Consider the following 23,804-nt stretch of genomic DNA (forward strand, 5'->3'; position numbering starts at 1 on the left):
CGCCCTCATCCTCTGCTTCTGACTGGCTAGTAGTCCTTACCTAGCTACTGTCAGGGCACGCCCTCATACTCTGCTTCTGATTGAAGTGAACCATGTAAACCTATTCTGGTACAACCTCTAAATACTATTATCAACCTGAAAATGAGCATAATATGAGCACCTTAAGTAACATTTCCACTGCAGGACTTTTAACTTGTAACAGAGTGTTTTTACAGTGTGGTATTAGTACTTTTACTGCAGTAATCTGAATACTTCCTCCACCGCTGGTCACAGAGGTTTGAATTTTTTTTTTTTATTAGTTTATTCGTCAGGGACCATGCACAGTTCAGGCCCTGTACCAGAGTTAGCTATACAGCTAATTTACATCTGTGGTCCCTGGGCAAGGGAGATAAAAGGACAATACAAACAATACTATCAAAACAGATAAAAACTTAACAAACAACATGTGACAAGCAGTACTCACACATAAACCAAAATACAAATATGCATTCCATGTTATAGAAAGATCAATGATCACATAGTTGATTCGCCTTCAGCCAAGTCTTTAAGGACATTTTAAAACTGCTGAGACTTGCACAATCTCTAATGTGAAATGGAATTAAGTTAAATAAATGAAGAAAAGAAAAAGCTGATTGACCAAATTTAGTCTTCCTAAATTGAGTGTAACAGTCACCTCTTACAGAAGCCCTGGAGACCTTAACATTATCTCTGCAAAATGACACACATTGCCTGAGTGGGGGTGGTGCATGATCATGGGTCGAGTTGAGCTCTCACGTTGTTTCTGGGCTCCGTGCGTTGCAGAGGAGGAGGCCAGGTTCAGCAAGAACCTGTCCAACGTGGAGGGAACGGAGACGGACAGCGTGAAGCTGATCTGCGAGGTCTCCAAACCCAGCGCCGACGTGACCTGGTACCGCGGCGACGAGGAGCTGCCCGAGGGCGGCCGCTACGAACAGATCGTGGACGGGAAGAGGAGGATCCTCCTCATCCAGGACCTGAAGTTGGCCGACGCCGGAGAGTACAACTGCAGGCTGAGTCCCAGCGTCAAAACCTCCGGGAACCTCAAGATTAACGGTGAGGGAGGAGGGAAAGTAGACATGTTGGCTGTAGGGCTCTGCTCTCGTAATAACACACACACACACACACACACACACACACACACACGATATGAGGACAATATCTGGGTGTGTTTGGCGATGTGTTTACTGAGCCAGTTTGTATCGTGAAGACGATAAAAACAGACGATATATTGTGCTGCCCTAGTTGGCTGCTGATTCAGTTTCTGATTATTCCTAATCGTGCTCTGAAATAACACACACACACACACACACACACACACACGCACACACACGCAGGCGCACACAGACATACAGGCGCGCACACACACACAGGCGCACACACACAAACACACACACACAAACACACACAGACACACACACAGACACATGCTCACACACACACACATAGACTCACACCCACAAACACACACACACACACACACATAGACTCACACACACACACATAGACTCACACAGGTGCACACACACACACAAACAGACACAGAGACACACACACACACAGAGACACACGCATACACAGACACACACACACAGAGATACACACATACACAGACACACACACACACAGAGATACACACATACACAGAAACACACACACAAACAGAGACACACAAATAGACACACAGAGATACACACAGACACAGGCACACACAGACACACACACACACACACACACACACACACACACACACACACACACACACACACACACACACACACACACACACACACACACACACAGAGACACACACACACACACACACACACACACACACACACACAGAGAGACACACACACACACTCCCCTTTAAATTAAAACTTTGTCTTAATTGATTTATTATTATCTATTTATTTTATTCCGTACGTTACTCCGTATTATATTCTGTATATTTTATTCCGTACGTTCCTCTGACTAACGTGTGATTCCCTGGCGGTTGTCCCAGAGCTGGCTGCCGAGTTCATCTCGCGGCCCCAGAGCCAGGAGGCCGTGGAGGGCCAGAAGGCCGAGTTCACCTGCTCCGTCTCCAAGGAAACCTACGAAGTGAAATGGATGAGAGGCGACGTGGAGCTGCAGGCAGGAGACAAGTACCAGATGGTCAGCGACGGGAAGAGGCGAACGCTGGTCATCAAGACCTGCGAGCTCCGAGACGAGGGAACGTACACGGTGATGATCGGAGCCACCAGAGCCAGCGCTGACCTCACCGTGCTCGGTAAGCCCCGCCTAAATGCTATCTTACCTGCAACGCACCACACCGTTTACACGGGAGCATGCCTATGTTCCCACATTTCTAAGATTTGTTCTCCAAAATTAGGCCCTATGTTCCCACATTTCCTTTTTCATAAATTTGTATCACATTTTATCCCCCTGTCTCCCAATCTGGTAGCCAATTACACCCAACCTATTATCCAGTAACAATGGACTACAGATGGGAACATAGGGCTGTGGGAACATAGAGCTATAGGAACATAGGGCTGTGGGAACATAGGGCTGTGGGAACATAGAGCTATAGGAACATAGAGCTGTGGGAACATAGAGCTATAGGAACATAGGGCTGTGGGAACATAGGGCTGTGGGAACATAGAGCTATAGGAACATAGAGCTGTGGGAACATAGAGCTGTGGGAACATAGAGCTATAGGAACATAGGGCTGTGGGAACATAGAGCTATAGGAACATAGGGCTGTGGGAACATAGAGCTGTGGGAACATAGAGCTGTGGGAACATAGAACTGTGGGAACATAGAGCTGTGGGAACATAGAGCTATAGGAACATAGGGCTGTGGGAACATAGAGCTATAGGAACATAGGGCTGTGGGAACATAGAGCTGTGGGAACATAGAGCTGTAGGAACATAGAGCCATAGGAACATAGAGCTATAGGAACATAGGGCTGTGGGAACATAGGGCTGTGGGAACATAGAGCTGTAGGAACATAGAGCCATAGGAACATAGAGCTATAGGAACATAGGGCTGTGGGAACATAGGGCTGACCCCGTTTACATGTTTGGTTTTTAATTGGTCTAAAAACAAATACACAACAAAGTTTTATCTCGTCTTATCAAGGAAAATATCAGCTCTCTATATCTAATTACCAAATAAATAAAAGGTACATGTTTTAATGTCGTCACATTCCAGCTGAAGTTTAGATTTTAACAAACAGATCTGCAGTTTGACTTGAACACCGTGCGAGTAAAGCGTTTCCCACTGAGCAGTGCTTGTGTGGTTGTGTTTCCTGCAGAGAAACTGAAGGTGATCACGCCGCTGAAGGACACGGAGGCCAAAGAAGGACAGGAAGTGGTCCTGAACTGCGAGGTGAACACGGAGGGAGCCAAGGCCAAGTGGCTGAAGAACGAGGAGACCGTATTCGAGAGCAGCAAGTACGTGATGGTCCAGAGAGACAACGTGTTCTCTCTGAGGATCAAAGACGCCCAGAAGGGAGACGAGTCCAACTACAGCATCAACCTGACCAATCAGAGAGGAGAGCAGGCCAAGAGCTCCTGCAATCTCACCGTCAAAGGTCAGTGGTGCACGCTGACACGTCCACGTCCGCGGGAACAGAGTGAACGTACAATAAATAATAATGTAGAGAAACTGCAGGGAACAGAGTTAGCAGTTGTTACCCGTCTGGGGGTATTTGTTTGGCAGTTGAGTTCAAATATCAACAATCCTTGAGCAGCATCGCTCACTGCACCTTTAAGTAAGTAAATCCTAGGAGTAAGATTACGTTGTGTGCTTGGATATTAAGTCAATATATTGAGATTCTGAGTAAATATTTTAAATTTTTCTCATTATTTTGAGATTCTTAGTTTATATTTTGAGACACTTAGTCAATATATTGAGATACTGAGTCAATATTGTGAGATATAAAGTCAATATATTGAGATACTAAGTCAATATCTTGAGATATTAAGTCAATAAATTGAGATACTAAGTCAATATCATGAGATACTAAGTCAATATATTGAGATACTAAGTCAATATATTGAGATACTAAGTCAATATATTGAGATATTAAGTCAATATATTGAGATACTAAGTCAATATATTGAAATATTGAGTCAATATTTTATAAAAAAAAAAAAAATATCAACACATTATATATATTGATATACTGAAATTAAGAACTCCCACACAGCTGGTGCGACCCAGTGCATGCCTGTATTAAAAGTACTGACATTTGGGATGTCCTGTGTTGTTCAGAGGAGAGTTTGAGGATCGTGGTTCCTCTGGAAGACATCGACACGCAGGAGAAGAAGACGGTCAGCTTCTCCTGTAAGGTCAACCGGCCCAACGCCACGCTGAAGTGGACCAAGGCCGGCCAGGAGATCGTCTTCAGCAAGCGCCTCGTCTACCGAGTGGACAAAGACAAGCACACGCTGACCATCAAGGACTGCACGCTGGCGGACGAGGGCGAGTACACCGCCGTTGCCGGGGACAACAAGTCGGCGGCGGAGCTGATCATCAGCGAGGCGCCCACCGACTTCAGCGCGCACCTCAAGGACCAGACCATCACCGAGTTCGAGGACGCCGTGTTCACGTGCAAGCTCACCAAAGAGAAAGCAGACGCCAAGTGGTACAGAAACGGACGCGAGATCAGAGAAGGACCGAGGTACGTCTTTCCTAAACTCTTATCGGCCATACCGGCAAACTAGGCGCTTTTTCGGCGAACATCGCCGTTTTGAATGGGTAGCTAAACGGTGTAAAAGTGTGTCTGTGTTTCACTGGAGAGGATTCCAACAACAGTCAGCCGTAGTCTGAACAAACTGAAACAAACTATTTCAAGTGAACGCAACACAGATGTCGCCTCACCAGCCTTGTGCTGCATTCAAAGTTGTTGTAAAATACCCTTTTCCCATCCAGTGGTTGTTTTTGTCGTTTAACAGGAATTTACTGGTGAAATAAGTTATTGTTATAAGTTATTGTTATTACATTTTTAATAAATCATTTCATTTTGAGCCGACTGTCATTTTGGGCTCCTTTTTCTAACTCTTTAGATCAACTATCATATATATATATATATATATATGTATGTATGTATATATAACAAAGTATCGTTTTAGCACCGGGAAAATGTGTAAACTTTATCCAAACCTTAACTTAAGATTGCCTTTCAGGGCTTCCGTAGTTTTGCGTCTTTGTTTTTATTTACCCAAATCGTGTCTGTTTAGCTCTCTGTTGTTCCAGGATATCCTGTTTTCTGCCTTGCTTTGTCCGGTTAATCACTTTGTACAACGTATTGTTACGCTAACGTTAGAGCTGAGCTTAGGCTTTACCATCAACTCAAAGCTACCGACTCATCACCTTCCATTTTGTTCTCCCAGATATAAATTTGAGAAACAGGGGAAGATGTGCACCTTGCGTATCAAGGAGTGCAGACCGGACGATGAGTGTGAATACGCCTGCGGTGTGGAGGACAAGAGATCCAGAGCCAGGCTCTTCGTGGAAGGTGAGCTTCTGCACATTCTGCTCACCACTTCTTTTCCTCTTCAGTACAAACCACTTCCTGTTCTGATAAGGGTTGCAAAGTTCCGGGAATTTTCAAAGTTGGAAACTTTCCATGGGAATTAATGGGAATTAACGGGAATAAACAGGAATTAATGGGAATTAATGGAAATTAATGGGAATAAACTGGATATTTTTAATATTGCTTTTTATAATACTGTTGGTGTGTAAGAGGGAACTTAAATGTAGTTGAAAAAAACCCATCTTGCAGCATAATCTTGGTTAATACAACCTGATTATCTTTTTTTAATTAAAAAATATGAATCGATTTTGAATCGGTAGTGCTTGAATCGCATTTCGAATGTTAATCGATTTTTATACACCCCCCTATTATTAACCTATTTGTGTTAATTGTATAGCCCACTAAACATAGTAAATCAAAATTGCAATGTTTCCAAAATTGCCCAGCTAAACTTTCCATGGAAAGCAATATTAAGTTTAAGTTTATTCCCATTAATTCCTTTAATTCCCATGAAAGTTTCCAAATTGGAAAAATTGCCCAGCTAAACTTTCCATGGAAATTTACCGGAAAATCTCCACCCCTTTGCAACCCTAGTTCTGATTGACATCCTTGTGAACCTCTTCCTGTCCCGCAGAGACACCGGTGGAGATCGTCAGACCGCCACAGGACGTGTTCGAACCTCCGGGCTCGGACGTGGTGTTCGAGGTGGAGCTCAACAAGGACAGAGTGGAAGTGAAGTGGCTGAGGAACAACATGACGGTCGTGCAGGGAGACAAATACCAGATGATGAGCGAGGGTAAAATCCACAGACTGCAGGTCTGTGAGATCAGACCCAGGGACCAGGGAGAGTACAGACTCATGGTCAAAGACAAAGACGCCAAGGCCAAGCTGGAGCTGGCAGGTAAGAGCGGCAAAAACACCAAGATTTTGGAAGGGTAACTTCAATCTAGAGCCTATTTTCCGATGCTTTGGTGACTAATTTGAACATAATCTTTGAAATGTGTCCAGTATTGAGCGAGAACGCTGTAAAATGGCAGCCGTGAACCGGGCTGTAATGTAACCCTACAGGACTGATGTTCAGCATCAGTCAGAGTCCACTAAAAGTTCTGTTTGTTGCTGCTGACAGACTCAGATTATTATTCTAAGTGTGTGACAACATTATGGGATGGATCCATACAGAGATAGACCTTTTAGTTAAAGAGTAAGATCCTTTTAGTTTAACATGAAACAGCCCCGAAATCACCATCACCAAACTCCACCAGACTCCATGTAAATAATCAGGACTTTTAGTGTGTATAGAGCCAGCATATCTCCACCAGACTCCATGTAAATAATCAGGACTTTTAGCGTGTATAGAGCCAGCATATCTCCACCAGACTCCATGTAAATAATCAGGACTTTTAGCGTGTATAGAGCCAGCATATCTCCACCAGACTCCATGTAAATAATCAGGACTTTTAGTGTGTATAGAGCCAGCATATCTCCACATGTAAATGGGTGAATTAAGGGTTTATTTCAACCAAACCAGAGTGGTGATTGTTGGAACAGTGGAAAGATGAACCAAGACGGCTTTTGGTAGTTTTATTTAGTTTCTGTCCACTTTGAATGAAGTGTGTTTTACGATGATAAAAGTCCTGATTATTTACATGGAGTCTGGTGGAGTTTGGTGATGGTGATTTCGGGGCTGTTTCATGTTAAACTAAAAGGATCTTACTCTTTAACTAAAAGCTCTATCTCTGTAGGGATCCATCCCATAATGTTGTCAGACACTTAGAATAATAATCTGAGTCTGTCAGCAGCAACAACAGAACTTTTAGTGGACGCTAACTGATGCTGAACATCTGTCCTGTAGGGTTACATTACAGCTCGGTTCTTGCTTAATACTGGACCAGTTTTAAAGACTGTTTTTTCCAGTCTTTTTCCAGATTTATCAGTCACTTAGAAACAAAAACATGGGAACATGGGGTCCAGGTTAAAGTTCCCCTTTAAGCATCGATTCATACATGATCCGCACACTGAGGAATGAAAGTTTGAAATAAAAAGCTAAACTTGAATGAGATTAAAACAGGAATACAGCGTTGGGGTGTTTCCGGTGTAGCCTCTGTGACTCTGTCTCCTCTCCGTCCTCCAGCTGTGCCTCAGATAAAGACCACAGACCAGACCTACGTCACGGACGCCAGGAAGCCCATCGTCATGGCCGTCCCGTACAGCGCCTACCCGCAGGCCGAGGCCGACTGGCTGTACAACAGTCTGAGTCTGCCCAAAGACAACATCCACACGTCGGCCGACCGCACCGAGTACCGGCTGAAGGACCCGCTGAAGGCCGACGAGGGCCGCTACAAGATCGTCATCAAGAACAAACACGGACAGGGAGAAGCCTTCATCAACCTGGAGGTCATCGGTCAGTTCTTCCAAGAAACCACCATGTTGTGTTCCATACAAACGGTCTTAGGGCTTCTATCTTTCACCCGGTGCAGCGCAAAGCCCGACCCAGGTGTCTTTACTAGTTTAAGACCGACCCAGTTGTCAGTTTCCCGTCCAGCGCCCACGTCGTTTAAATAACAAATGCACCTGCACCCATCTGTGTGCCTGGTCTTACAGGGAGTTATGTTCAGGTGCATTCTGGGCGTGCTGGTCTTACAGGGAGGTGTGTTCAGGTGCATTCTGGGCGTGCTGGTTTTACAGGGTGGTGTGTTCAGGTGCATTCTGGGAGTGTTGCTATCTTGAGGCAGCGGGAAGGGATGGCCCCATTGACCAACAAAAACCTGGTCTAAAGTCAATAACGCAGCATTTCATTGTTATTTTAACAGAGCATTAGTAAAATGCTCCTAGGCTCGTGCACAGCGCGCGCACACTATGCTTGTTACACACACAGGGACGCACGCACACACACACACACACACACACACACACACACACACACACATGCAGAAGATTACTAATAATAATATTAGGGTGTATATCCTCCATCATAACAGCAATGCTCCAAGTTCCAAACGCGCCTGGCTTTTAAAGGGAATGGGAGATGATCTCTGATTGGTTGATGAATGGGAGATGATCTCTGATTGGTTGATTGCATGTTACGCCCAAAACACCCCTCTGATTAATGAAGACACTAAGGACAACCCTTTAGGACCAGGCGCCCGGCACACAGACCCTTTTTACTGCCGTCAGACTAGTAAAAGTGGATTTGGACCGGCCCTAAACACACCTGCACCAGGCGCTTCACACCAATGCTCTTAGATCGTTAAAATAGGGCCCTAACTCTTTGGTTATGTAATGTACGATACATGAACATGTTCCAAATTTCTAAAATAAACATCTACCAGTTCAGGTTTCAACAGTAAGTGTTGCCCGATGGCCCGGGGCAACTAAAACGCTGCATCGGGCAAGTAACTGTAACAGTAACTGTAACTGTTCAGGCGTCATGGCCTCATAAATGACCTCATCGTTCTCTTGTGCAGTCCTTAAACATTACCCTTGTATTCTAATGTCGCCAGATGTCCCGGGACCCGTGAAGAACCTGCAGGTGATCGACACGGCCGACGGCGAGGTCAGCCTGGCGTGGGAGGAGCCCGAGAGCGACGGCGGCGCCAAGGTCGTGGCCTACGTGGTGGAGAGACGCGACGTGAAGCGCAAGACCTGGACGCTGGCGACCGACCACGCCGAGAGCCCCGAGTACACGGTCACCGGCCTCCACAAGGACTCCATGTACCTGTTCAGAGTCTGCGCCCGCAACCGGGTCGGCAGCGGACCCAACGTGGAGACCGACAAAGCCGTACAGGCCAAGAACAAGTTTGGTAAGAGCCATAACCCTCTGAGGACACAACAACACTATTTTAGACATTTATTTACTATTTTATTCATATATTACACTACTTTTGTCAAGCTAAGACTTTGGTAAACTCATTTCCACCAGACTCCATGTAAATAATCAGGACTTTTAGCGTGTATAGAGCCAGCATATCTCCACATGTAAATGGGTGAATTAAGGGTTTATTTCAACCAAACCAGAGCGGTGATAGTTGGAACAGTGGAAAGATGAACCAAGATGGCTTTTGGTAGTTTTATTTAGTTTCTGTCCACTTTAAATGAAGTGTGTTTTACGATGATAAAAGTCCTGATTATTTCGGAGTCTGGTGGAGATATCTCTAACCGCTAATCCTGTTTTACATGGAGTCTGGTGGAGTTTGGTGATGGTGATTTCGGGGCTGTTTCATGTTAAACTAAAAGGATCTTACTCTTTAACTAAAAGCTCTATCTCTGTAGGGATCCATCCCATAATGTTGTCATATTCCCAGACTGTTGCTGTCTCCGTGTCCTGACTTGTCTTCCGTTGATGATTATTTTCAGACGTTCCCGACGCTCCTCTGAACATCGCGGTGGGAAACGTCACCAAGTTCGGCTGCACCGTGTCCTGGGAGCCCCCCGAGTCTGACGGCGGCTCCCCCATCACCTCTTACATCATCGAGCTGCGGGACAGGACCTCGGTGAAGTGGACGCCCGTCCAGATCACCAAGGCCGACGAGCTCAGCGCCATCGTCAACGACGTCATCGAGAACAAGGAATACATCTTCAGAGTCAAGGCTCAGAACAAAGCCGGCGAGGGCAAGCCCAGCGCGGCCTCAAGGCCTGTCAAGATCATGGATCCTATCGGTGAGTCTGGAGCCAACACACAGACACACACACACACACACACACACACACACACATATACACACACATATACACAGAGACACACAGACACACACACACACAGAGACACACACACATACACACACACACACAGAGACACACACACAGACACACATACACACACACAGAGAGACACACACAGACAGAGAGACACACACACACAAACACACACACACGCACACACACACAGAGACACACGCACACATACACAGAGAGAGAGAGACACACACACACACACACACACACATACAGACAGACACACACACACAGAGACACACACACAGACACACATACACACACAGAGACACACACAGACAGAGAGACACACACACACACACACACACAGAGAGAGACACACACATACATACAGACACACACAGAGAGAGACACACACACACACACACACACACACACACACACACAGACGTTGAATTAGCTTCAACTTCCAGTTTACTTTATTTTTTCCTATTTGGAAATTTGTCATCTCACAGACATGAGATGCATAAAACAAACCTGAAACGTATAACAGCATCCAGTAATATTTGTGTGTGTGTGTGTGTGTGTGTGTGTGTGTGTGTGTGTGTGTGTGTGTGTGTGTGTGTGTGTGCGTGTCCCCTGCCCCCTGCAGAGCGTCCCAGCCCCCCTGTGAACCTGGTCTGGCAGGACCAGAACAAGAACTCAGTGCAGCTCAGCTGGGAGACTCCTCTGAGGAACGGCGGCAGCATGATCACCGGTTACATCATCGAGCGCTGCGAAGACGGCACCGACAAGTGGCTCCGCTGCAACGCCCGCCTCTGCCCCGACCTCTGCTACAAGGTCCACACGCTAACACACCCTCACTACTAAGTAGTCTGGCTTTTCACAGTAAAAGCCTCCCATTCTTCACAGTAAAAGCACTGCATCGAATGCTTCATTTCACATAAAAGCCCTCCAGTTTTTCAAAGTAAAAGCACTGCATCGAATGCTTCATTTCACAGTAAAAGCCCCCAAATCTTAACTGAAAAAGCAATACTTCATTCACAGTAAAAGCCTCCCATTTTTCAAAATAAAAGCACTGCATCAAATGCTTCATTTCACAGTAAAAGCCCTCACATTTTTCAAAATAAAAGCACTGCATCAAATGCTTCATTTCACAGTAAAAGCCCTCAAATTTTTCAAAGTAAAAGCACTGCATCGAATGCTTAATTTCACAGTAAAAGCCCTCCAGTTTTTCAAAGTAAAAGCACTGCATTGAATGCTTAATTTCACAGTAAAAGCCCTCACAATTTTCAAAGTAAAAGCACTGCATTTCTAGCAGAAGCCTGACATTTAAACCCCATACCTGTTTACTCCAGGTGTCTGGGCTGAAATACGGGACCAAGTACAACTACAAAGTGTTTGCTGAGAACGCGGCCGGAGTCTCGGACCCGTCCAACATCATCGGCCCTCTGCTGGCCGACGACACACATGGTGAGTTTCTCTATCGATGACTTTGTAATGATTTAAACATACGACACAGACTTTACTAATCACACTGTGTTAATAATATTAAACCAATATGTTCCCTCTCTCTCCTTCCTCTCCCCCTCTCCCCCTCCCCTCCCCCTCTCCCCTCTCCCCTCTCCCCTCTCTCTTCCCCCTCTCCTCCCTCTCTTCCTCTCTCCCTCTCTCTTCCCCTCTTCCTCCCTCCTCCCCTCCCTCTCCCTCTCTCTCCCCCTCTCTTCCCCTCTCTCCTCTCTCTCCCTCTCTCCTCCCTCTCTCCCCTCTCTCCCTCTCTCTCCCCCTCCCCCCCTCTTCCCCTCTCTTCCCCTCTCTCCCCTCTCTTCCCCCCTCTCCCTCTCTCTTCCCCCTCTCCCTCTCTCTTCCCCTTCCCCTCTCCTCTCTCTCCTCCCCCCTCTCCCTCTCCCCCTCCCTCTCTCCTCCCTCTCTCACAGTCGCTCCATCCTTTGACCTGAGTGCGTTTAAAGACGGTCTGGAGATAATCGTGCCGCAGCCTCTGACCATCAGAGTGCCGATCACCGGCTACCCGGCGCCCGGTGCGCTGGGCCGGAGGACGGAGGCTGAGCACCCGCCCGACGGGCGTCTCCACTGACAACCAAGTCCCGTTCACCGGCTGGGTTCTCCCGCGCCCGGCGTGCCGGACAAAGGGACCTGCGCTGGGGCTGGAGAGCGTCACGTCCGTCTCGGGAGACGTCCGAAGGTCAGCGTCTGATGCGCCGCCACCACTTTCCTTTCCTCTCTAGTTCCCTCTCTAGTGTCGTCTCTAGTTTGCTCTCTAGTTTCTTCTCTAGTTCCCTCTCTAGTTACCTCTCTAGTGTCCTCTCTAGTGTCCTCTCTAGTTTCCTCTCTAGTTCCCTCTCTTGTGTCCTCTCTAGTTCCCTCTCTAGTTTCCTTTCTAGTTCCCTCTCTAGTTTCCTCTCTAGTTACCTCTCTAGTGTCCTCTCTAGTTCCCTCTCTAGTTTCCTCTATAGTTACCTCTCTAGTGTCCTCTCTAGTTCCCTCTCTAGTTCCCTCTCTAGTTTCTTCTCTAGTTCCCTCTCTAGTTTCCTCTCTAGTTACCTCTCTAGTGTCCTCTCTAGTTCCCTCTCTAGTTTCCTCTCTAGTTTCTTCTCTAGTGTCCTGTCTAGTTCCCTCTCTAGTTCCCTCTCTAGTTACCTCTCTAGTTTCCTCTTTAGTTCCCTCCCCTGTTCCCTCTCTAGTTCCCTCTCTTGTTTCCTCTCTTGTTCCCTCCCCTGTTCCCTCTCTAGTTCCCTCACTATTTCCTTCACTAGTTCCCTCACTTGTTTCCTCTCTAGTGTCCTCTCTAGTTCCCTCTCTAGTTTCCTCTCTAGTTTCCTCTCTAGTGTCCTCTCTAGTTACCTCTCTAGTTTCCTCTCTAGTTCCCTCTCTAGTTACCTCTCTAGTTTCCTCTCTAGTTCCCTCTCTAGTTTCCTCTTTAGTTTCCTTACTATTTCCCTCACTAGTTCCCTCTCTAGTTCCCTCACTAGTTCCCTCTCTTGTTCCCTCACTAATTTCCTCTCTAGTTTGCTTACTAGTTCCCTCTCTAGTTCCCTCTCTAGTTCCCTCTCTTGTTACCTCACTAGTTTCCTCTCTAGTTCCCTCACTAGTTTCCTCTCTAGTTCCCTCTCTTGTTCCTCTTTAGTTCCCTCTTTCGTTCCCTCTCTGTTTTGTGTTTTTCTCACTTTTTCGCTGCTATTTTCCCAACATTTGACTTTTTATTTTTTTTTAATGCTTTTGACATAAAAAAATGAAAGAAGCTTTTCTCTCTCAAAACCAACTTGTATTTGGACAAGCAGAATCTCTTTTCTCTTGCCCGACAGGACCGCAAAGCCCTGAAGCATGAAGAAACCTTTACTTTAACGTTAATATCTTTTGTATGGTTGTGTCTCTGTGTGTTTCCTCCAGCGGCACCAAGCGCTCCGAAGGACTTCAAGGTCCTGGAGGTGACCCGGCAGCACGTCCATCTCGCCTGGGAGGCCCCCGAGCACGATGGAGGAAGTCCTCTGACTGGATACCAGGTGGAGAAACGGGACATGTCCCGCAAGACCTGGGTCAAGGTAGGACCTCAACATCTGAACACCTCAGATTGGGATGAACACACATGTTCACACGTGTTCCTAAGATTTCCCTGTCCTATTTCCTCTCCAGTTCCCTCTCTAGTTTCCTCTCTAGTTCCACCTCTCTAGTTCCTTCTCTAGTTCCGTCTCTAGTTTCCTCTCCTGTTTCCTCTCTTGTTTCCTCTCTAGTTCCCTCTCTAGTTTCCTCTCTAGTTCCGTCTTCCTCTCTAGTTTCCTCTCTACTTTTCTCTCCTGTTTCCTCTCTAGTTCCTTCTCTAGTTCCCTCTCTAGTTTCCTCTCCTGTTTACTCTTCTGTTTCCTTTCTAGTTCCCTTTCTACTTTTCTCTCCTGTTTCCTCTCTTGTTTCCTCTCCTGTTTCCTCTCTATTTCCTTCTCTAGTTCCCTCTCTACTTTTCTCTCCTGTTTCCTCTCCTGTTTCCTCTCTAGTTCCTTCTCTAGTTCCCTCTCTAGTTCCCTCTCTAGTTCCTTCTCTCGTTCCCTCTCTAGTTCCCTCTCTAGTTCCTTCTCTCGTTCCCTCTCTAGTTTCCTCTCTAGTTCCCTCTCCAGTTTCCTCTCTTGTTTCCTTCTCTTGTTTCCTCTCTAGACACATGTCCACATGTGTTCTTCTCATGGACATAAATCAGCAGTTCTGTAGCTACGACTCTAGCTTCAGTCTGAACTGGCGCTCCTGTTTAATAAATTGAGAATTGATGGTTTCCCTGTCTGTGTTTTCCTCTTTCTCAGGTGACGACGGGGATCCTGGATCTGGAGTTCACGGTCACCGACGTGATGGAAGGAAAGGAGTATCTGTTCCGGGTCACCGCCTGCAACAAGTGCGGACCGGGAGAGCCAGCGTACATCGACGAGCCAGTCAACGTCTCGTCTCCTGCCAGTGAGTCACAACACAGACTCACAAAACTCTTGCTCTCTTTCTAAAGGAATTCTCTTTTTTGTGTCCCAAATCACTTGTTCTAAATTGTATTTGCAAGTCAGTAACATTTACATAAATAGGAGTGTATTATACAGATTTGTGATGACAAAAAGAGCCTCCAAATCATATACTGGAACTACAAAAAGTTACCCTTTAATGATCGGTTAACAAGGCTAGGCTTGACATCTCAAATGAAGAAATATTTCAGATTAAATGTCTTAAAAGAGACTTATAAATTGTTATTTTCTGTTTCACCGTGTTGATGATTGAAGTGTGAAGATTGTCTCGACACTTAGTTTCCTATTATTCTTATTGTAAATATTCTGGTCATTTACAGAATATTTACAGCTTCTGTCTATTAAAGTGGGAATTTGTCCGAAATAAGGCCCTAAGGCCAGATTAATCTGACTCCTATTATTTAATTCCCGCCTCTTTGTTATTGGACTTAAGTTTCCCAGAACACAAGGATCAGTCTGAGACGAAGAGTTCAGTTAAGCAAAGTTTACTGAGTCCAGCATAAGAGTTACAACACAGCTGTGGGTTTACAAACAGAGACTAAGTTTCCCTAGCAACAGACTTCAAGTCAGAGCTGGTCCACCAAGATCTCCTCCAAAGTGAGCCCTGATCTATTCCCTCCCTTAAAGGTGCTCTAAGTGATGTTGGGTGACGTTACTTCTTCTTGTCGTTCGAAGTATTTTCAAACTAAATGGAGGCAAGCTCGCCCCTCCCTCCTCCTCATCCCATCCCCTCTCCCTCCCTTACGTGCTTCAGCAAACTAAGCACTATGTTATGCTATGTCATTTTTTAATACAGAAGTTTTCATTTTAGTTTATTTTAAAGAACTTGTACATTTGAGTATATTCAAAAAAAACAACAGCAAACACACACAAACACACACACACACACACACACAGACACAAACAGACACACACACACACACCACACACACACATTTATGTAATCAGGTACATTATCCCATAACTACCACTGTTTGAAGTGTTGAAATGTACTATTTGTTTGTTTAAGTTGTAAACAGTCCAAAAAGCATTGTATCTAACCCCTGGGTCTGGTGTCCCTGCAGCCTGCCCCGACCCCCCAGAGAACCTGCGGTGGAGAGACAAGTCGGCCAGCGGCATCTTCCTGACCTGGGAGCCGCCCAAGTACGACGGCGGCACGGGCATCCGCGGCTACAACGTGGAGCGCTGCCAGAGAGGAACGGATAAGTGGGAGCCCTGCGGGGACATGGTCCCCGAGCTGAAGTGCCAGGTGACGGGTCTGACGGAGGGCCAGTGGTACGCGTACAGAGTCCGAGCCCTGAACCGCCTCGGGGCCAGCCGGCCCTGCAAGGCCACTGACGAGATCCAGGCCGTAGACCCCAAAGGTACGCACAGCTCCCCGACTTTAGAGACCGAGAAAATCACCTTTTCATGTACAAAAGGTGCGATACTGTGCTGTCTTCACTAAAGGTTGTTGAAGGCAACATATTCTTCAGCTATACAGCTAGCTTAACATTACATTCTCCAAGGAACAGACAGGTTTTAATTAAAGAAAATATAATTTTTTTGTAAAACTGCGAAAAATAAAACAAATATACAAACACAGTAAGTCTCTTTGCAAGTACCAAATATCTCTCGTACATTAGTAGAGACCAAGCACCAATGCTTTAACGACCAAAGATTGAATACATCCATATGTAGTGGACAATAAACATGTTAATATGCTAGCGCTAGCATGCTACCTCGTTCTCAATAGCAAAGCACCGCTACAACACACACTAGTTCACCATAATCTCCCAAAGAACTACTTCCATGTGCTCCCTGGTTTAGAAGAAGTCTCCCAGCTGATCCTGCCTTGGAACTGACTGAAGTCGGAGAAACAGCCTTTCTTTTACTGTCTATGGAGCTAGCTGACATGATCTACGATCTGAGCTACTGAGCATGTACGAGTGCAATCAAAGATAGTACAGAAGAAGAGAGGTCTCACTCTGTAGCTAAAACAGAGACCTGAACACAGGGTGAAAAGAGGAGCTGCAGCAATGTGCAGTACAACAAAAATATGGTGTTTTTTTCAAATTAAACCATGTAAACCTATTCTGGTACAACCTTAAAATACAATTATGAACCTGAAAATGAGCAGAATATGGGCGCTTTAAGGAACAGGATTAAGCAGATTCATACGCGGTGATGCTCCCTCTATGTAGCCAAACAATTAGTTTGAAATAAACCTAAATTTCTGACATAGAAACTTTTAGAAAATGGGTCATAAGTTACATTTTCCTAACCCCCCCCCCCTGATGTTTATCCTCTAAGCTGCATCTCTCTGACTGTTCCTGTTTCTGTCGGTGCAGAGGCCCCGGAGATCCAGCTGGACGCCAAGCTGCTGGCCGGTCTGACCGCCAAGGCCGGCAGTAAGATCGAGCTCCCGGCCGAGGTGACGGGGAAGCCCGAGCCGCGGGTCAAGTGGACCAAGGCCGACCTGGTGCTGAAGGCGGAAGACCGGGTGTCCATCGACACCAAGCCAGGACACTCCACCGTCACCATCGCCAAGACGCGCCGAGACGACAGCTGCACCTACATCATCGAGGCCACCAACAGCAGCGGCCGCGCCACCGCCACCGTAGACGTCAACATCCTCGGTAAGAACCGCTTTAAGCTATTCACTTATTCACCTTTTCACCTTTTTCAGTTTGTCACTTATTCACTTTTTCACTTATCCACTTATTCACTTATCCACTTATCCACTTATTCACTTATCCACTTATTCACTTATCCACTTATCCACTTATCCACTTATTCACTTATCCACTTATTCACTTATTCACTTATTCACTTATCCACTTTTTCACTTATCGACTTATTCACTTGTTCACTTTTTCACTTATTTACTTATTCGCTTTTTTACCTTTTCAGTTATGCACTTATCCACTTATCCACTTTTTCACTTATCCATTTATCCACTTTTCACTTATCCACTTATCCACTTATCCACTTTTTCCACTTTTCCACTTTGTCACTTTCTCACTTTCTCACTTTCTCACTTTCTCACTTTCTCACTTTCATATTCTCCGGGTGATTAACGTGACCGTTTCCTCCCACAGATAAGCCCGGCGCTCCGGCCGCCTTCGACATCTCCGAGATCACCAACGAGACGTGCTTCCTGGCGTGGAACCCTCCGCGCGACGACGGCGGCTCCAAAGTCACCAACTACATCGTGGAGCGCCGCGCGGCCGACAGCGAGATCTGGCACCGGCTGTCCTCCACCGTGAAGCAGACCACCTACAAGGCCGTGGGCCTGGTCAAGTTCAAGGAGTACATCTTCAGGGTCTTCGCTGAGAACCAGTTTGGTGTCGGCCCGCCTGCCGAACACCCGTCCATCATCGCCAGATACCCCTTCGGTAGGTCTGAGCGTGGGCGATTTAAGACCCTTTTTAGGGCGGCTCAAGCTCGCCTAAATTTCATCTCAGCCCCCCTAAAAATTATAATACTAAAAAACTTGAAAAATAAATATTTTTTAATCAATTTAAGTCCTTCAAGTGAGAGTTTGCGAACTTGTCTGTTAGTGACAAAGGACAAATAATAACAGGTTCAAAGGGCTTGAAACAGGTTTAACATTGGTAGTCCCCAGAGAAGAAGTTGGTAGTGTTAGCGACACTAATGTTAGCGGTCCACTGCTGCTGGGTCTAACCTTAGCGGTCTAACATTAGCGGTCTGTTGACCCACTGCTGCTGGGTCTAACGGTAGCGATCTACTGACCCACTGCTGCTGGGTCTAACGTTAGCGGTCTGTTGACCCACTGCTGCTGGGTCTAACATTAGCGGTCTGTTGACCCACTGCTGCTGGGTCTAACGTTAGCGGTCTGTTGACCCACAAAACACAAAATTCAGGAGACTGGTGACAGTTTTATATATAAAAATATAATGCAGTAAGGGGGCTTTTACATCCTGGGCCCCTTTACACAGCTTACCAGGGTGTCCCATTTCACATATTTGCATTATGTCTTAAGATTGGACTTGTCTTTTAACTTTTGTAAATAAATTGAACTGAACTGACTAGTACAGTTCATGCGTAACGTTACTCCCGTACGGTTCGCATCAGGTGTGAAAACCAACTGTACCGAAACATGGAAGTTGACCTATCATGAAACTGTCTCGATATAATACTGATGCTACTGAACGGGACTGCAGTCAGACCCAGATCTGCTTCGTGGAATAACCCCCCTTCCCTCTCCCCCCCGCCCCACCCAGATACTCCCGGCGCTCCGTATAAGCTGGAGGCCTCAGACATCGCCAAGGACTCGGTGAGCCTGGCGTGGTACGAGCCCGACGAGGACGGAGGAAGCCCCATCACCGGCTACTGGGTGGAGAGATACGAACCGGACCACGACAGGTGGCTCAGGTGCAACAAGCTGCCAATCAAAGACACCAACTACAGGTGAGTCCATCGGCTTAAACACGCAGATACCGCCTTCAGATTTTTTGGTTTTCACCGCCGTTGTCTTTGCTCCTTTGACATTTTGTCGTTTTGTTTGAGACGAAACAACTAAACTAATCCATGCATCCAGACAATAATCCACCATGAAGATAATCTTTATAGTTGCAGCCAGTGACGAACTGGGAACAAAAAACGGCCCTGGCATTTCCACCCACCAGCGGCCCACCGGTGGTGGTGGTGTGTGTGTGTGTGTGTGTGTGTGTGTGGGGGGGGGGTCGCAGATAGAACTTTTGACACACAGAAAGAACACGCACTTTTGATAACCCCAGTGATGGTGAACGTAAACTCCCATGCTATAAACAACTGCACCAAAACAGACTATATAAAAAAAATGAATAAATCATCAGAGCCAGCCGCTCCATAATAATATAATATTCTGAAGTAGCCAAACTTACTGTAGCTACACTCCCTCCTGCAGCATTGGTCTCCATCTCTGTTGCTTCTGGTAATCCACATTCAGACCCACAGCAGGCTTGTTGGTTAGTTATAGATTCGTTATCCATGTCTATCTCTTCATTCTCCTCTTGCTCGTTTTGTTCTTCCTCTTCCTCATATTCCTCACTGTGCTGGCTCAGATATAGCGCTAATGCTAGCTGAAGCTGCACTTGATTTTAAAAACAAATCTTTAAAAAAAAAAAGTCAGTTTGCAGCATTTTTCAACATTCAGTGCTTTCCAACAGTGCTCTCTTATATTTCAAAATATGGTGACACCATGCTGAGTCGTCTATTTCCTGACCCTTATTTTAAACTTTCTCTGTTGGATTTCAGCGTGTTGATGTGATGTGTTTCCCTCCGCAGAGTCAAAGGTCTTCCCACCAGGAAGAAGTACAAGTTCAGAGTCCTGGCAGAGAATCTGGCAGGAACTGGAAAACCCAGCAAGGAGACAGACCAGATCCTCATCAAAGACCCTATCGGTACGAAAACCTCTACCTTCAATTCACTTAAAAGTTTATTGTCATACGCAGAGTAAGGAAACCGGTTTCTCTGTCCAATGGCATCGTTCCTTTGCTATCCATAGAATGCCAAACAATGAAACAGCTACAATATATACTGCAAATATAAAAACGCCAGAGCAGGGGGAATGAGAGGGGGGGGGAAACGTAGCAGAGCAGGGGGAATGAGAGGGGGAAATGCCAGAGCAGGGGGAATGAGAGGGGGAAATGTAGCAGAGCAAGGGGAATGAGAGGAGGAAACGCCAGAGTAGTGGGAATGAGAGGGGGGAACAGCAGAGCAGGGGGAATGAGAGGGGGAAACATAGCAGAAGACATTCCTTTATAAACCAAAACGCAGCAGTGTAGATATAGCCTGAGTCTGTAACGTAGTGTAGTTGCGTTTGAATAAATGAAATCCTTTTGTGAGCATCTAAAAGCCGTGGTTGTCCAACTCTTCCAGATCCCCCCTGGCCTCCCGGTAAACCCACGGTGAAGGACGTGGCAAAGACTTCCTGCTTCCTGGTGTGGACCAAACCGGAGCACGACGGCGGCGCGAAGATCGACAGCTACGTCATCGAGATGCTGAAGAGTGGCACCACGGACTGGATCCGCGTGGCCGAGGACGTCAGCATGCTGGAGCACTTCCTGAAGGGCCTGATGGAGAAGCAGGAGTACTCGTTCAGGGTGCGAGCCGTCAACGTGGCCGGGGAGAGCGAGCCCAGCGAGCCCAGTGAACCCGTGCTCTGCAAAGAGAGACTCAGTAAGAAAGACTCAGTGATACGCCATACTTACATACAAGGCTGAAATTCGGGAAAGAGACTTCAGATACAGTATTAGGGGACCACTAAGGTCTATATAAAAGAGACTTCAGATACAGTATTAGGGGACCACTAAGGTCTATATAAAAGAGACTTCAGATACAGTATTAGGGGACCACTAAGGTCTATATAAAAGAGACTTCAGATACAGTATTAGGGGACCACTAAGGCCTATATAAAAGAGACTTCAGATACAGTATTAGGGAACCACTAAGGTCTATATAAAAGAGACTTCAGATACAGTATTAGGGGACCACTAAGGTCTATATAAAAGAGACTTCAGATACAGTATTAGGGAACCACTAAGGTCTATATAAAAGAGACTTCAGATACAGTCTTAGGGGACCACTAAGGCCTATATAAAAGAGACTTCAGATACAGTATTAGGGAACCACTAAGGTCTATATAAAAGAGACTTCAGATACAGTCTTAGGGGACCACTAAGGTCTATATAAAAAAGAGATTCAGATACAGTATTAGGGGAACACTAAGGTCTATATAAAAGAGACTTCAGAATACAGTATTAGGGGACCACTAAGGTCTATATAAAAGAGACTTCAGATACAGTATTAGGGGACCACTAAGGTCTATATAAAAGAGACTTCAGATACAGTATTAGGGACCCATAGGTCTATATAAAAGAGACTTCAGATACAGTATTAGGGGACCACTAAGGTCTATATAAAAGAGACTTCAGATACAGTATTAGGGGACCACTAAGGTCTATATAAAAGAGACTTCAGATACAGTATTAGGGGACCACTAAGGTCTATATAAAAGAGACTTCAGATACAGTATTAGGGGGCACTACTAAGGTCTATATAAAAGAGACTTCAGATACAGTATTAGGGGACCACTAAGGTCTATATGAAAGAGACTTCAGATACAGTAGTAGGGGCCACTAAGGTCTATATAAAAGAACTTCAGATACAGTATTAGGGGACCACTAAGGTCTATATAAAAGAGACTTCAGATACAGTATTAGGGGACCAGTAAGGCCTATATAAAAAGAGACTTCAGATACAGTATTAGGGGACCACTAAGGTCTACATATAAAGATACTTCAGATACAGTATTAGGGGACCACTAATGTCTATATAAAAGATACTTCAGATACAGTATTGGGACCACTAAGGTCTATATAAAAGAGACTTCAGATACAGTTATTGGGGACCACTAAGGTCTATATAAAAGAGACTTCAGATACAGTATTAGGGGACCACTAAGGACTATATAAAAGAGACTTCAGATACAGTATTAGGGGACCACTAAGGTCTATATAAAAGAGACTTCAGATACAGTATTATGGGACCACTAAGGTCTATATAAAAGAGACTTCAGATACAGTATTAGGGACCACCACGTAAGGTCTATATAAAAGAGACTTCAGATACAGTATTAGGGGACCACTAAGGTCTATATAAAAGAGACTTCAGATACAGTATTAGGGACCACTAAGGTCTATATAAAAGAGACTTCAGATACAGTATTAGGGGACCACTAAGGTCTATATAAAAGAGACTTCAGATACAGTATTAGGGGACCACTAAGGTCTATATAAAAAAGACACTTCAGACTTTACAGTATTAGGGGACCACTAAGGTCTACTATAAAAGAGACTTCAGATACAGTATTAGGGGACCACTAAGGTCTATATAAAAGGGACTTCAGATACAGTTTAGGGACCACTAAGGTCTATATAAAAGAGACTTCAGATACAGTATTAGGGGACCAGTAAGGCCTATATAAAAGAGACTTCAGATACAGTATTAGGGACCACTAAGGCTTATATAAAAGATACTTCAGATACAGTATTAGGGGACCACTAATGTCTATATAAAAGAGACTTCAGATACAGTATTAGGGGACCACTAAGGTCTATATAAAAGAGACTTCAGATACAGTATTAGGGGACCACTAAGGTCTATATAAAAGAGACTTCAGATACAGTATTAGGGGACCACTAAGGTCTATATAAAAGAGACTTCAGATACAGTATTAGGGGACCACTAAGGTCTATATGAAAGAGACTTCAGATACAGTATTAGGGGACCACTAAGGTCTATATAAAAGAGACTTCAGATACAGTATTAGGGGACCACTAAGGTCTATATAAAAGAGACTTCAGATACAGTATTAGGGGACCAGTAAGGCCTATATAAAAGAGACTTCAGATACAGTATTAGGGGACCACTAAGGTCTATATAAAAGATACTTCAGACACAGTATTAGGGGACCACTAACGTCTATATAAAAGATACTTCAGATACAGTATTAGGGGGACCACTAAGGTCTATATAAAAGAGACTTCAGATACAGTATTAGGGGACCACTAGGGTCTATATAAAAGAGACTTCAGATACAGTATTAGGGAACCCCTAAGGACTATATAAAAGAGACTTCAGATACAGTATTAGGGGACCACTAAGGTCTATATAAAAGAGACTTCAGATACAGTATTAGGGGACCACTAAGATCTATATAAAGAGACTTCAGATACAGTATTAGGGAACCACTAAGGTCTATATAAAAGAGACTTCAGATACAGTATTAGGGGACCACTAAGGTCTATATAAAAGAGACTTCAGATACAGTATTAGGGGACCACTAAGGTCTATATAAAAGAGACTTCAGATACAGTATTAGGGGACCACTAAGGTCTATATAAAAGAGACTTCAGATACAGTATTAGGGGACCACTAAGGTCTATATAAAAGAGACTTCAGATACAGTATTAGGGGACCACTAAGGTCTATATAAAAGAGACTTCAGATACAGTATTAGGGGACCACTAAGGTCTATATAAAAGAGACTTCAGATACAGTATTAGGGGACCACTAAGGTCTATATAAAAGAGACTTCA

The 23,804-nt window shown here is 45.2% G+C and overlaps 2 protein-coding genes across 2 annotated transcripts in view; both read left to right on the top strand.

Annotated features, from left to right (window-relative positions):
• The window catches only part of tgfbr2l (transforming growth factor beta receptor-like), a 435,413-nt gene that overhangs the window by 388,133 nt on the left and 23,476 nt on the right, over positions 1-23,804 (top strand). The gene's annotated exons all lie outside the window — the stretch shown is intronic.
• The window catches only part of LOC120570023 (titin-like), a 208,193-nt gene that overhangs the window by 182,241 nt on the left and 2,148 nt on the right, over positions 1-23,804 (top strand). The window contains 20 exon segments of the mRNA XM_039818258.1: positions 802-1,071; positions 2,021-2,287; positions 3,314-3,592; positions 4,276-4,684; positions 5,397-5,521; positions 6,174-6,440; positions 7,671-7,940; positions 9,040-9,339; positions 9,893-10,195; positions 10,863-11,050; positions 11,569-11,683; positions 12,148-12,294; positions 13,619-13,770; positions 14,515-14,662; positions 15,783-16,082; positions 17,049-17,336; positions 17,799-18,095; positions 18,945-19,131; positions 19,990-20,105; positions 20,584-20,883. Of these exon segments, the coding sequence (XP_039674192.1) occupies positions 802-1,071; positions 2,021-2,287; positions 3,314-3,592; positions 4,276-4,684; positions 5,397-5,521; positions 6,174-6,440; positions 7,671-7,940; positions 9,040-9,339; positions 9,893-10,195; positions 10,863-11,050; positions 11,569-11,683; positions 12,148-12,294; positions 13,619-13,770; positions 14,515-14,662; positions 15,783-16,082; positions 17,049-17,336; positions 17,799-18,095; positions 18,945-19,131; positions 19,990-20,105; positions 20,584-20,883 (4,728 nt within the window).

The sequence above is a fragment of the Perca fluviatilis genome, chromosome 12 (genome assembly GCF_010015445.1).
Source record: "Perca fluviatilis chromosome 12, GENO_Pfluv_1.0, whole genome shotgun sequence".
Lineage (NCBI taxonomy): Eukaryota > Metazoa > Chordata > Actinopteri > Perciformes > Percidae > Perca > Perca fluviatilis.